The sequence below is a fragment of the Oncorhynchus masou genome, chromosome 17 (assembly GCF_036934945.1).
Source record: "Oncorhynchus masou masou isolate Uvic2021 chromosome 17, UVic_Omas_1.1, whole genome shotgun sequence".
NCBI lineage: Eukaryota > Metazoa > Chordata > Actinopteri > Salmoniformes > Salmonidae > Oncorhynchus > Oncorhynchus masou.
Window position 1 is genome coordinate 38,469,847 of NC_088228.1, and position 13,136 is coordinate 38,482,982.

A 13,136-nucleotide genomic window follows, 5' to 3' on the forward strand; every position below is an offset into this window, starting at 1 on the left:
ACTTGGTACCAGTGCCCCCTGTATATAGCCTCCTTATTGTTGTTCTCATTGTTACTTTTTATTTTAGCCTACCTGGTAAATATGTTCATCTTCTTGAACTGCACTGTTGGTTAAGGGCTTGTTAGTAAGCATTTCACGGTAAATCCTTGGCTCAAATTGATTAATTCACATGATTGAGGTTTTATGTGAGCTATATAAACGATAATTGTGAGGAAAGGTTAATGCCACAGAATTAATACACTACAACTCATTGGGATACAAGCCCCACCCGTAGACTGTAGTAGTGACTTCATCACTGCGCCGTGGCGTGGAGCTTTTTGCATCAGCTGCAAAGACCTATGTGTATGAACTTTATTGTTCCCAAGCAAAAAAACATTGCACCAACAGGTCGACGTGTCAGGAAATAGTCGGCGCAAGTAAATGGGCTAAAGAAGGATTGGGTAACAGTCTGCGAAAAACAACAGTTTTAAAGACTTTAAAAAATAAATTTTCAGCGTGAAATAAATATAGCTAGCTAACGTTGGTTGTCACCGCTTTCTTACGATGTTGACCAAATTCGAGACGAAGTCGGCCCGTGTGAAAGGTAAGTTAATGCCGTTAAGTTAGCAACCTGTGTTAGCTAGTTAACGACGTTGCCCATGTTAATGTAAAATGTTGCTATCTTTAGTCCTTGTACATTTACAAGACATATTTATTGATTATATTAGCAATGCCATTGTCACGATCTCTAGATTGTTCATGACTTCGCTAGCTAGCTTCTTCCCTCTGATTGCAAGGAATCGTATGCTATCTTCGCTAATGCTAACGACACTACATGACCAAAACACATCTCGATTTGTTCAAACTTATGGGCGATTCACGATAAAACAGTACTAGTCAAATGTTTGGACCCCTACTCATTCAAGGGTTTTTCTTCTTATTTGTTTCCTAGTTTCTACATAGTTGATGTCTTCACTATTATTCAACAATGAAACAACATATGTACTCATGTAGTAACCAAAAAAAGTGTAAAATCAAAGTATATTTTATGAGATTCTTCAAAGTAGCCACCCTTTTCCCTGATGACAGCTTTGCACACTCTTGGCATTCTCTCAACCAGCTTCACCTGGAATGCTTTTCCAACAGTCTTGAAGGAGTTCTCACCTATGCTTTTCCTTTACTCTGCGGTCCAACTCCCATCTCAACTGGGATGAGGTCAGGTGATCTGATGCAGCACTTCATCACTCTCTTTCTTGGTCAAATAGCCCATAAACAGCCTGGAGGTGTGTTGGGTCATTGTCCTGTTGAAAACAAATGATAGTTCCACTAAGCGCAAACCAGATGGGATGGCATATTGCTGCAGAATGCTGTGGTAACCATGCTGGTTAAGCATGCCTAGAATTCTAAACAAATCGCACACAGTGTCACCAGCATTGCACCATCACACCAACTCCTCCATGCTACACGGTGGGAACCACACATGCGGAGATCAACCGTTCACCTACTCTGCAGCTCACAAAGACTTGGCAGTTGTGTCCAAATTTTAGATTTTTGGTTCCATCAGACCAAAGGAAAGATTTCCACCAGTCTAATGTCCATTGCTTGTGTTTCTTGGCCCAAGCAAGTTTCTTGTTCTTATTGGGAGTTTTTTAGTAGTGATTTATTTGCAGCAATTTGACCATGAAGGACTGATTCACGCAGTCTCCCCTGAACAGTTAATTTTGAGATGTCTGTAACGCATTTATTTGGTCTGCAATCTGAGGTGCAGTTAACTCTAATTAACTTATCCTCTGCAGCAGAGGATACTCTGGGTCTTCCATTCCTGTGGCGGTCCTCATGAGAGCCAGTTTTATCATAGGGCTTGATTGTTTTTGCGACTGCACTTGAAGAAACTTTCAGTTATTCAAATTTTCAGGGTTGACTGACCTTCATTTCTTAAAGTAATGATGGACTGTAATTTCTCTTTGCTTATTAGAGCTGTTCTTGCCATAATATGTACTTGTTCTTTTACCAAATAGGGCTATCTTCTATATGCCGCCTCAACCTTATCACAACACAACTGATTGATTGGCTTAAATTCATGAAGAAGGAAATAAATTCCACAACACCTATTAATTGAAATGCATTATGAAACTGGTTGAGAGAATGCCAAGAGTGCAAAGCTGTCATCAAAGCAAAGGGTGGTTACTTTGAAGAATTTCAAATATAAAATAGAAACGGGACCCTGTCTTTCAAAGATAATTTGTAAAAATCCAAATATCTTAAAAAGATCTTCATTGTAAAGGGTTTAAACACTGTTTCCCAACAATTAATGAACATGCACCTGTGGAACGGTCATTGAGACACTAACAGCTTACAGACGGTAGGCAATTAAGGCCACAGTTATGAAAACTTAGGACACTAAAGAGGCCTTTCTACTGACTCTGAAAAACACCAAATGAAAGATGCCCAGGGTCCCTGCTCATCTGCGTGAACGTGCCTTAGGCATGCTGCAAGGAGGCACGAGGACTGCAGATGTGGCCTTCCAAACCATAAGATCCACTAATAATTTTGATTTTATAATTTATTTTTGCAATCACTGATCTGGCTCTTAGTTCTGTATATAAAAATCCCCTTTTACAAATGTAACTAGAACAATCCATAATGCACATACAGTTTTAATGACTCAGGCATTATAGAAAATGAACACCTGTCTCATATACAATCTCTCAAGCACAAGCCGAAGTGCTAGTGAGTCGCCAGCTTATATGTATGTGTGTATGTTTTGAACATGGCATCCGATCTCAGAAATCTGACTTCAGTGCGTTCAAGACAACTGATAACTTGGGGAAAAAACTAGCTCCGAATGGGGCTAATATTTTTTGAGCGGTCGTCCAACTCAGAATTTAAAATCTGAAACTAGGGTATCTTTCTAGAATTCCGACCTGAAGATCACTGACATCGTTCATCGAGTTCCCAGTTTCTTGAAAGCACCAATAATCATTGGTTGTGTACTTGATGACCATGTTGCCATTCATTGGTGTCATAGCTAGTAGACACAGGTTGTATAACTAGCTAGTCTCCCTAGGCAAACATGTTACCGCCTACAATGTGTCAAGCTTTGCCAAGGGGCGGGTTTACAAGACTAGTAAGTCAACTTTCTAAAACCATTTCTTTTCCATAGGGCTGAGTTTCCACCCTAAGCGGCCCTGGATCCTTGCTAGTCTTCACAATGGAGTCATCCAGCTGTGGGACTATCGAATGTGCACACTGATTGACAAGTTCGATGAACATGATGGTAAAATGAGTTTTGTAACAAATTTCAACAACAAAAAAATGTAAGAATTTGATCCAGTTTGATTGGTTATTGATTATGATGTTTGTGTTTTTATTGTAAAGGCCCTGTCAGAGGAATTGATTTCCACAAGCAGCAGCCTCTTTTTGTGTCTGGAGGTGATGACTACAAAATCAAGGTTAGACATTTATATTAGGGATGTGAAAAATGTACAATTTTGCTTAACTCTTAAACTGCCATTTGAAAAAAAATAGTTTTTCTGTTAAAATTATAAGGGAAAAAAATCATACAATTCCATGTCAATTCACGATGCAGAATAATGGTCCTATTACATATGTGTATATACCCTTGAAAGCGCTACAACGTTTGTTTGTCTGTAAGAGCATACAATGGCTTTTTAACATTAGAACCGCCTGACCTTTCAGCCTATTAGTACCCACTAGAGAACACACTGACACTGACTCAACTCCAGCCACTTTAATAATGGGAAATGATGTAAATATATTACTAGCCACTTTAAACAATGCTACCTTATATAATGTTACTTACCCTACATTATTCATCTCATATGCATACGCATATACTGTACTCTATATCATCGACTGCATCCTTATGTAATACATGTATCACTAGCCACTTTAACTATGCCACTTTGTTTACATACTCATCTCATATGTATATACTGTACTCGATACCATCTACTGTATCTTGCCTTTGCTGCTCTGTACCATCACTCATTCATATATCCTTATGTACATATTCTTTATCCCCTTACACTGTGTATAAGACAGTAGTTTAGGAATTGTTAGTTAGATTACTTGTTGGTTATTACTGCATTGTCGGAACTAGAAGCACAAGCATTTTGCTACACTCGCATTAACATCTGCTAACCATGTGTATGTGACAAATAAAATTTGATTTGATATGACATTGCTAACGTTGCCGGGCGTCCACTTTAGCATACGCATCAGATGCATATCAACCCGCAATGTTGCGAGGATATTCTTGGAGAAAGTGATATTTGGAAAAAGAGCTGCACCTCTTGAATTTAGTTATTTGACAGAAGTTAGTGTCACAGAAAGTACAGAATATGTTATTTTTGATACTATATATAAATCAAAAAGTTTCACATGCATGTGACTGAAGGAGGATTTGATAAAGTGATGCAGGTAGACTGGCTTCGTTTGCTTCCCCTTGCTCATCAACTCAGTCAAATATATGTTTTGCATTATTCCAAAGGCCTACTGCAACATAGGACATTTTTGTTTCCCTTACAGTAAATTTCATTCGTAATAATAGAATTATGGTGAATAAAACAGTCTCGTAAAGCTTATTTTAACAAAGTCAAATGTAAAATAAGATGATATCGACCTGCCAGGCACTTGGTCAAATTATTTGCCATAAACATGAGTGCCAATGCTGATTAAATAGGCATAACGCAAATTCATCGTTACACTATTGTTCTAAATTAAATCAACCTCTTGACCCTCCTTGTCTGTAGATGGTTTCAAAGCACCACTGAATGGGCATTTGACTTGTCTGTAAAGGAATGCCGCTTCTGAAGCAGGACTAACGTCCATTACTAGGCGACCAGAACTGTCAAACAAATCTCTCAATCTGCCTGCACACAGCCTGTCTACTTCTTACGGGCAGACCACTCTTTCCTAAATTCAATTCAATGTTATTGGTCGCATACACACGGTTAGCAGATGTTAATGCAAGTGTAACAAAATGCTTTAAAGTTACTTAAATACTGTGACTTACCAAGACGTTTAGTAGAAAGAGAACACCCCTTCCGCTAGGAATCGACTCCTAAGATTCAGTGCTTTTGAAACGGAGGAGACTGATTAGCTTCTGTAATTTCGAGAACACAAACACTTGCATCTTGGCTCATCTCCAAGATGGCATAGCAGTCAGACGTCTTTTGTCCTCATCTTGTCGTGTCCCATATATATATATATATATTTTACAGTTTTCTACGACGCGGCTCGGACCGGAACATACCGGGCCTATTTTTTTTCCTCTCCATGTCCCCGGATTTCAACCGCTAACTCTGGACATTTATACCTGGATCTCGCAGCTAGCTAGCGGCTTACGCCGATTCCGGAGCAAACATCAATTATTCCGGAGCTAGCCAGCTGAAGAGTTCCATCAGTCACTCCTGGACTACAATCACTTATCCGGACCCGTTTTACTGCCAACGCGGAGCCCCACCGGGCCTTCACAACTGAACTACCGATGTTACCTGCCCGAGGGAGTTATCCGGTTGGCTCCTCCGTCGCAACGTTACCTGAACGCCCATCTGGGGCCCGTTAATCGTTAGCTGTCTTATCGGCTGCTATCTGAATAGACCTATCGGACAATTTTTTTAAACATTTTTTTTTATTTTCTTGGGCCTCTATAACTATATCTATTGTTTTTTTTTTTTAATTGGATTGATCCCCTCTACCACACGGAACCCCACTAATCCTATCGACGGAAACGCAATGAGGTGGCTAAAAACAGACCTCCATCCTATGCTGGCTTGCTACCGATGGCCCGGCTAGCTGTCTGAATCGCCGTGACCCAAACCAACCTCACTACTCACTGGACCCTTTTGATCACTCGACTAAGCATGCCTCTCCTTAATGTCAATATGCCTTGTCCATTGCTTTTCTGGTTAGTGTTTATTGGCTTATTTCACTGTAGAGCCTCTAGTCCTGCTCACTATACCTTATCCAACCTATTAGTTCCACCACCCACACATGCGATGACATCTCCTGGTTTCAATAATGTTTCTAGAGACAATATCTCTCATCATCACTCAATACCTAGGTTTACCTCCACTGTATTCACATCCTACCATACCTTTGTCTGTACATTATACCTTGAAGCTATTTTATCGCCCCCATAAACCTCCTTTTACTCTCTGTTCTATACAACCAATTCTTATTGCTTTTAGCCGTACCCTTATCCTACTCCTCCTCTGTTCCTCTGGCGATGTAGAGGTGAATCCAGGCCCTGCAGTGCCTAGCTCCACTCCAGGCGCTCTCTTTTGACGACTTCTGTAACCGTAATAGCCTTGGTTTCATGCATGTTAACATTAGAAGCCTCCTCCCTAAGTTTGTTCTATTCACTGCTTTAGCACACTCTGCCAACCCGGATGTTCTAGCTGTGTCTGAATCCTGGCTTAGGAAGACCACCAAAAATTCTGACATTTTCATCCCAAACTACAATATTTTCAGACAAGATAGAACTGCCAAAGGGGGCGGTGTTGCAATCTACTGCAAGGATAGCCTGCAGAGTTCTGTCCTACTATCCAGGTCTGTACCCAAACAATTTGAACTTCTACTTTTAAAAATCCACCTCTCTAAAAACAAGTCTCTCACCGTTGCCGCCTGCTATAGACCACCCTCTGCCCCCAGCTGTGCCCTGGACACCGTATGTGAACTGATTGCCCCCCATCTATCTTCAGAGCTCGTGCTGCTAGGCGACCTAAACTGGAACATGCTTAACACCCCAGCCATCCTACAATCTAAGCTTTATGTCCTCAATCTCACACAAATTATCAATGAACCTACCAGGTACCTCCCCAAAGCCTTAAACACGGGCACCCTCATAGATATCATCCTAACCAACTTGCCCTCTAAATACACCTCTGCTGTCTTCAACCAAGATCTCAGCGATCACTGCCTCATTGCCTGCATCCGTAATGGGTCAGCGGTCAAACGACCTCCACTCATCACTGTCAAACGCTCCCTGAAACACTTCAGCGAGCAGGCCTTTCTAATCGACCTGGCCGGGGTATCCTTGAAGGATATTGATCTCATCCCGTCAGTAGAGGATGCCTGTTTTTTTTTTTTAAATGCCTTTCTAACCATCTTAAATAAGCATGCCCATTCAAGAAATTTTGAACTCGGAACAGATGTAGCCCTTGGTTCTCCCCAGACCTGACTGCCCTTAACCAACACAAAAACATCCTATGGCGTTCTGCATTAGCATTGAACAGCCCCCGTGATATGCAGCTGTTCAGGGAAGCTAGAAACCATTATACACAGGCAGTTAGAAAAGCCAAGGCTAGCTTTTTCAAGCAGAAATTTGCTTTCTGCAACACTAACGCAAAAAAGTTCTGGGACACTGTAAAGTCCATGGAGAATAAGAACACCTCCTCCCAGCTGCCCACTGCACTGAAGATAGGAAACACTGTCACCACTGATAAATCCACTATAATTGAGAATTTCAATAAGCATTTTTCTATGGCTGGCCATGCTTTCCACCTGGCTACCCCTACCCCGGTCAACAGCACTGCACCCCCCCACAGCAACTCGCCCAAGCCTTCCCCATTTCTCCTTCTCCCAAATCCAGTCAGCTGATGTTCTGAAAGAGCTGCAAAATCTGGACCCCTACAAATCAGCCGGGCTAGACAATCTGGATCCTTTCTAAAAATTATCTGCCAAAATTGCTACCCCTATTACTAGCCTGTTCAACCTCTCTTTCGTGTCGTCTGAGATTCCCAAAGATTGGAAAGCAGCTGCGGTCATCCCCCTCTTCAAAGGGGGGGGACACTCTTGACCCAAACTGCTACAGACCTATATCTATCCTACCCTGCCTTTCTAAGGTCTTCGAAAGCCAAGTCAACAGATTACCGACCATTTCGAATCTCACCATACCTTCTCTGCTATGCAATCTGGTTTCAGAGCTGGTCATGGGTGCACCTCAGCCACGCTCAAGGTCCTAAACGATATCTTAACTGCCATCAATAAGAAACATTACTGTGCAGCCGTATTCATTGTCAATCACCACATCCTCATCGGCAGACTCAACAGCCTTGGTTTCTCAAATGATTGCCTCGCCTGGTTCACCAACTACTTCTCTGATAGAGTTCAGTGTGTCAAATCGGACGGTCTGCTGTCCGGACCTCTGGCAGTCTCTATGGGGGTGCCATAGGGTTCAATTCTTGGACTGACTCTCTTCTCTGTATACATCAATGATGTCGCTCTTGCTGCTGGTGAGTCTCTGATCCACTTCTACGCAGACGACACCATTCTGTATACTTCTGGCCCTTCTTTGGACACTGTGTTAACAACCCTCCAGGCAAGCTTCAATGCCATACAACTCTCCTTCCGTGGCCTCCAATTGCTCTTAAATACAAGTAAAACTAAATGCGTGCTCTTCAACCGATCGCTGCCTGCACCTGCCCGCCTGTCCAACATCACTACTCTGGACGGTTCTGACTTAGAATACGTGGACAACTACAAATACCTAGGTGTCTGGTTAGACTGTAAACTCTCCTTCCAGACCCATATCAAATATCTCCAATCCAAAGTTAAATCTAGAATTGGCTTCCTATTTCGCAACAAAGCATCCTTCACTCATGCTGCCAAACATACCCTTGTAAAACTGACCATCCTACCAATCCTCGACTTCAGCGATGTCATTTACAAAATAGCCTCCAATACCCTACTCAACAAATTGGATGCAGTCTATCACAGTGCCATCCGTTTTGTCACCAAAGCCCCATATACTACCCACCATTGCGACCTGTACGCTCTCATTGGCTGGCCCTCGCTTCATACTCGTCGCCAAACCCACTGGCTCCATGTCATCTACAAGACCCTGCTAGGTAAAGTCCCCCCTTATCTCAGCTTGCTGGTGACCATAGCATCACCCACATGTAGCACGCACTCCAGCAGGTATATCTCTCTGGTCACCCCCAAAACCAATTCTTTCTTTGGCCGCCTCTCCTTCCAGTTCTCTGCTGCCAATGACTGGAACGAACTACAAAAATCTCTGAAACTGGAAACGCTTATCTCCCTCACTAGCTTTAAGCACCAACTGTCAGAGCAGCTCACAGATTACTGCACCTGTACATAGCCCACCTATAATTTAGCCCAAACAACTACCTCTTTCCCTACTGTATTTATTTATTTTATTTATTTATTTAGCTCCTTTGCACCCCATTATTTTTATTTCTACTTTGCACATTCTTCCACTGCAAATCTACCATTCCAGTGTTTTACTTGCTATATTGTATTTACTTTGCCACCATGGCCTTTTTTTTTGCCTTTACCTCCCTTATCTCACCTCATTTGCTCACATCGTATATAGACTTGTTTATACTGTATTATTGACTATATGTTTGTTTTACTCCATGTGTAACTCTGTGTCGTTGTATGTGTCGAACTGCTTTGCTTTATCTTGGCCAGGTCGCAATTGTAAATGAGAACTTGTTCTCAACTTGCTTACCTGGTTAAATAAAGGTGAAATAAAAAAATCTTTCCTAGCGAACTAGCAAGCGACAGAGAGCGAGAGGGGGGGGCACGATATAGGCAGATCGGCCACCAGGCAGATGGAGTCAGAACCATAAACTAGGCCTATCTATCGGCAATCAAAAGTTGTATCTCGCAATAAAATACTGTATTTAGCAATTTCTTGGTCTCCAATATCTCGTAACTTCAGTAAAGTAGGGCCTATCGTCAATGAACAGGCTAGGATATTCTACACACAACAGACTGAAGACGGAACACACACTCTCATCATTAGCGAAGAGAAAGAGCAAGCGAGCCAGCTGCACTGATTTACATTTTGTGAGGGGTGAAAAACATTAGGGATTCCATTAGGGATTTTTCTTAACGTTAAGGATCCCAATTTCTGTTGAACGTTTAAACATTTACACTCCTAATTCATACACCCTCACCTTCTCCCTCATATTTGTTTTAGCAGAGAATACATCCTAAAACATACTGGGAAACTGATGTCACTGCTCTATTAACTGTTTATCTCCCTTCACCAGGTGTGGAACTACAAGCTGCGGCGTTGCCTCTTCACTCTTCTTGGACACCTGGACTACATCCGCACCACCTTCTTCCATCATGTGAGTCCTTTCTCATTCATACATACAAAGTGGCTAGCCTACATCCATTTTGTTGTCACTTACGTTATGGCCCAACCTTTTGAATGTCATGTTTATCCCTTAGTTTCATGTTCTGGTATAGAATGACATATAGCCCTAATGCGTTCTGAAACCCTTTCCTTTCTCCAGGACTATCCCTGGATTCTGAGTGCCTCAGATGACCAGACCATCCGCATCTGGAACTGGCAGTCCAGGACATGCGTGTGGTAAGTCTGTGCCTGAGCTAAGAGTTGGCACCTCACTCAAACGCTTGCATGTGTCTGTTTTTCTAATTGTAAATGATGATATCATTTTTTTGTGTGTTTCTCTCCTGCAGTGTCCTGACAGGGCATAATCACTATGTGATGTGTGCTCAGTTCCACCCATCTGAGGACCTGGTGGTGTCGGCTAGCCTGGACCAGACTGTGCGCGTGTGGGATATCTCTGGTGAGGTTGTGGGGATGGGACTCAGGGTAGCGGGTGGGGGTGAGGTTTGGGGAGGGGACTGGGTGGTATGGAAAGGAAGCCAGGGACAGGACATGTCCTGAACCCCTTCCTCTCCTCTTTGTAGAGAATGAATCTCTATGGGCTGTTTGCAGAAACACCTCTCTCCTTAGTTGAGATGGACAGGTGAATAGAGAGATTGAAAAGGATATCGTTTTTAGAATAGGGGAAGAGGATGATGAGAGCATAGCTATGAACGGAACTTAATACCTTTCAGTGAAGAATGGTTGAGCAAGGTAGTAATCTAACACTTTGTTAGATGGTGAGAGAGAGAGAGAATATGGGAGAGGTGTTTCTGTGCTTCTGCATGTTTAAATATCTATTTGTCGTCTGATCGTGTTTGACTGTCCTTCCATCATTCTTTTACTCTTCTCATATACTAACCCATTTTAGGTATCTAAGTTTCCTACCTCATTCTCAACTCACACACACCACATAATTCTGCTCCTCCTTTGGTAGATCAGTGTTGGCATGCATGGCTTCAGTGACTTCTCATAACCAAATATAATTGTATTTGTCACATGCTTTGTGAACAAAAAGTGTAGACTAACAGTGAAATGCTTAGTTACGGATGCCTCCCAACAATAAAGAAAAATATAGAATAAATAATAACACAAGGAATAAATACACAATGAGCAACAATAACTTGGCTATATACACAGGGTACCAGTACTGAGTAAATGTGCAAGGTTATTGAGGTCGATATGTATTGTAGCTCACAATCCTGTGCAGCTGGGAGGTGTGGATTTCCCTTATTTATTCTCACTATTCTGTGTGCATGAATGTCCCAGATTACATGATAGCCAACCGCTGTCTCCAGGCTCAGTAGGCCGTTACCATTTCACCTCTCAAATACCCTAAGTGAACTAGGCATCAGTGCCGTGCTACTACTCACTATTAACTGCTCCCATTGATGATAACGCATCACCTCGCAAACTTACCAATTGTTATTACCCTTTACTAATAAGTCATATATATGCATGATATAATGCTCTACCTGTGCAGTGCACAATGTCTCCACGGCACAGTCAGTAATACTGTAAGTAGCCATAACATCCTCTTTCAGACTTTCTCAATATCATCTTTGCATTTCCTGATCAATGCTGTAGATTACATTAACTTGTAATTGATAGGTTTGTTGGTCAGTAAGCATGAACTCTTGGCATGACTCAAACCTCAAAGCAGCAGAAAGATGTTTAGTTTGTAGTATTGTCTAACCCAAGCATGGACTCTCCAAAATACTACTCACCCCTCCTGACATTCAACGCCCAATCAGAGCACCTCTTTACAACCCCAACCACCAGCCCATCAGCCAAGTCCATCCCTTCCCATTTACACCTGTGTCACCTGTCCCCATGCTCTCCCTGGAAACATCAACACCTGCACATGGGTTCCTAGTGCAGTTCTCCTTCATGAATCCTCTTCCTGATCCTGTTGGCTTATTTGTTCAACACATGATTTCCCTGGGCTAGCGACACTGACACAAACTGTTCCCTCTATATTATGTGTGTGTTCTGACTCGAGTCCTGGACATCGTCTTTTTTTGATTGTTTAATTGTGATCCAATGACGGGGAACTGGGATGCTCTTTGTGTGTTGGTGATTAATTAACCCCATCATGGCTGTTTTGAAGTGCCGTTAAAAAGAGATGGTAGTTCCTGGACTCGAGTTCGGACCACACTGAGAAAACAGGTTGTGTTGTTGCTTTTCAGTGCCTGTGTGTGTGTTCCAACAGCTACGTTTTTGTGTTAGAGCTCTCAAATCATGCACTGCCTTTCCTCTCACTGATGGTATCTCTGAGTGTATTAACGCGTGTCAATCCGTCTCTTTCTCCCTCCCCTGTATGTGGGTTCCCCTGTGTAACGTGTATATGGATTCCCCTTGTGCGTGGTGCTATGTTTGTTGGTTCCAGGTCTGAGGAAGAAGAACCTCTCTCCCAGTGCCGTGGAGACTGAGGTGCGAGGCATCTCTGGCGTCGATTTGTTCGGCGCCTCCGATGCCGTCGTCAAACACGTGCTCGAGGTGAGTCATTCATGTATGTTGAAAGTAAAGTCAGTGTTTCCCCTAGGATATTTTTCAACAGTGGTTGCAAAGTTAGCGTGGGGGCTGTGGTAGTTGTGATTTTAGAGGCCCTCTTGGCCACCGAGACATGTTGCCGTTTTAGAGCATCTCTCTTGCAATTCTACACATTTGCCATGTTTTATGGGGGTCCTGTGTGGCTCAGTCGGTAGAGCATGGCGCTTGCAACGCCAAGCGTCGTGGGTTCTATTCCCACTGGGGCCACCCATATGCAAAAGTAGTGGCCCCAGCCGACTTGTAAGTCGCTTTGGACAAAAGCGTCTGCTAAATGGGATATATTTATATATATATTTTATATATATTTTTATGCTTTGTTTCTTATGCAATCTAAGTGACTCAAACATAATCAAATCAATGGGAGCTCCATGCCATGACTTAAAAAAATTTTTTTTAGATGATCCCTTTCTGTAGTTTTTATTTTGATTGTTAG

At 42.4% G+C, this 13,136-nt stretch overlaps 1 protein-coding gene across 1 annotated transcript in view; it reads left to right on the forward strand.

Annotated features, from left to right (window-relative positions):
- The first annotated feature begins 357 nt into the window (after positions 1 to 357).
- Positions 358 to 13,136, forward strand: part of LOC135559004 (coatomer subunit alpha-like) — a 30,603-nt gene continuing 17,824 nt past the window's right edge. The window contains exons 1-7 of the mRNA XM_064993296.1: positions 358 to 583; positions 3,143 to 3,256; positions 3,358 to 3,431; positions 10,026 to 10,106; positions 10,275 to 10,351; positions 10,462 to 10,571; positions 12,540 to 12,649. Coding sequence (XP_064849368.1) covers positions 544 to 583; positions 3,143 to 3,256; positions 3,358 to 3,431; positions 10,026 to 10,106; positions 10,275 to 10,351; positions 10,462 to 10,571; positions 12,540 to 12,649 — 606 coding nt within the window. The 5' untranslated portion in view covers positions 358 to 543. The remainder of the gene's footprint in view (positions 584 to 3,142; positions 3,257 to 3,357; positions 3,432 to 10,025; positions 10,107 to 10,274; positions 10,352 to 10,461; positions 10,572 to 12,539; positions 12,650 to 13,136) is intronic.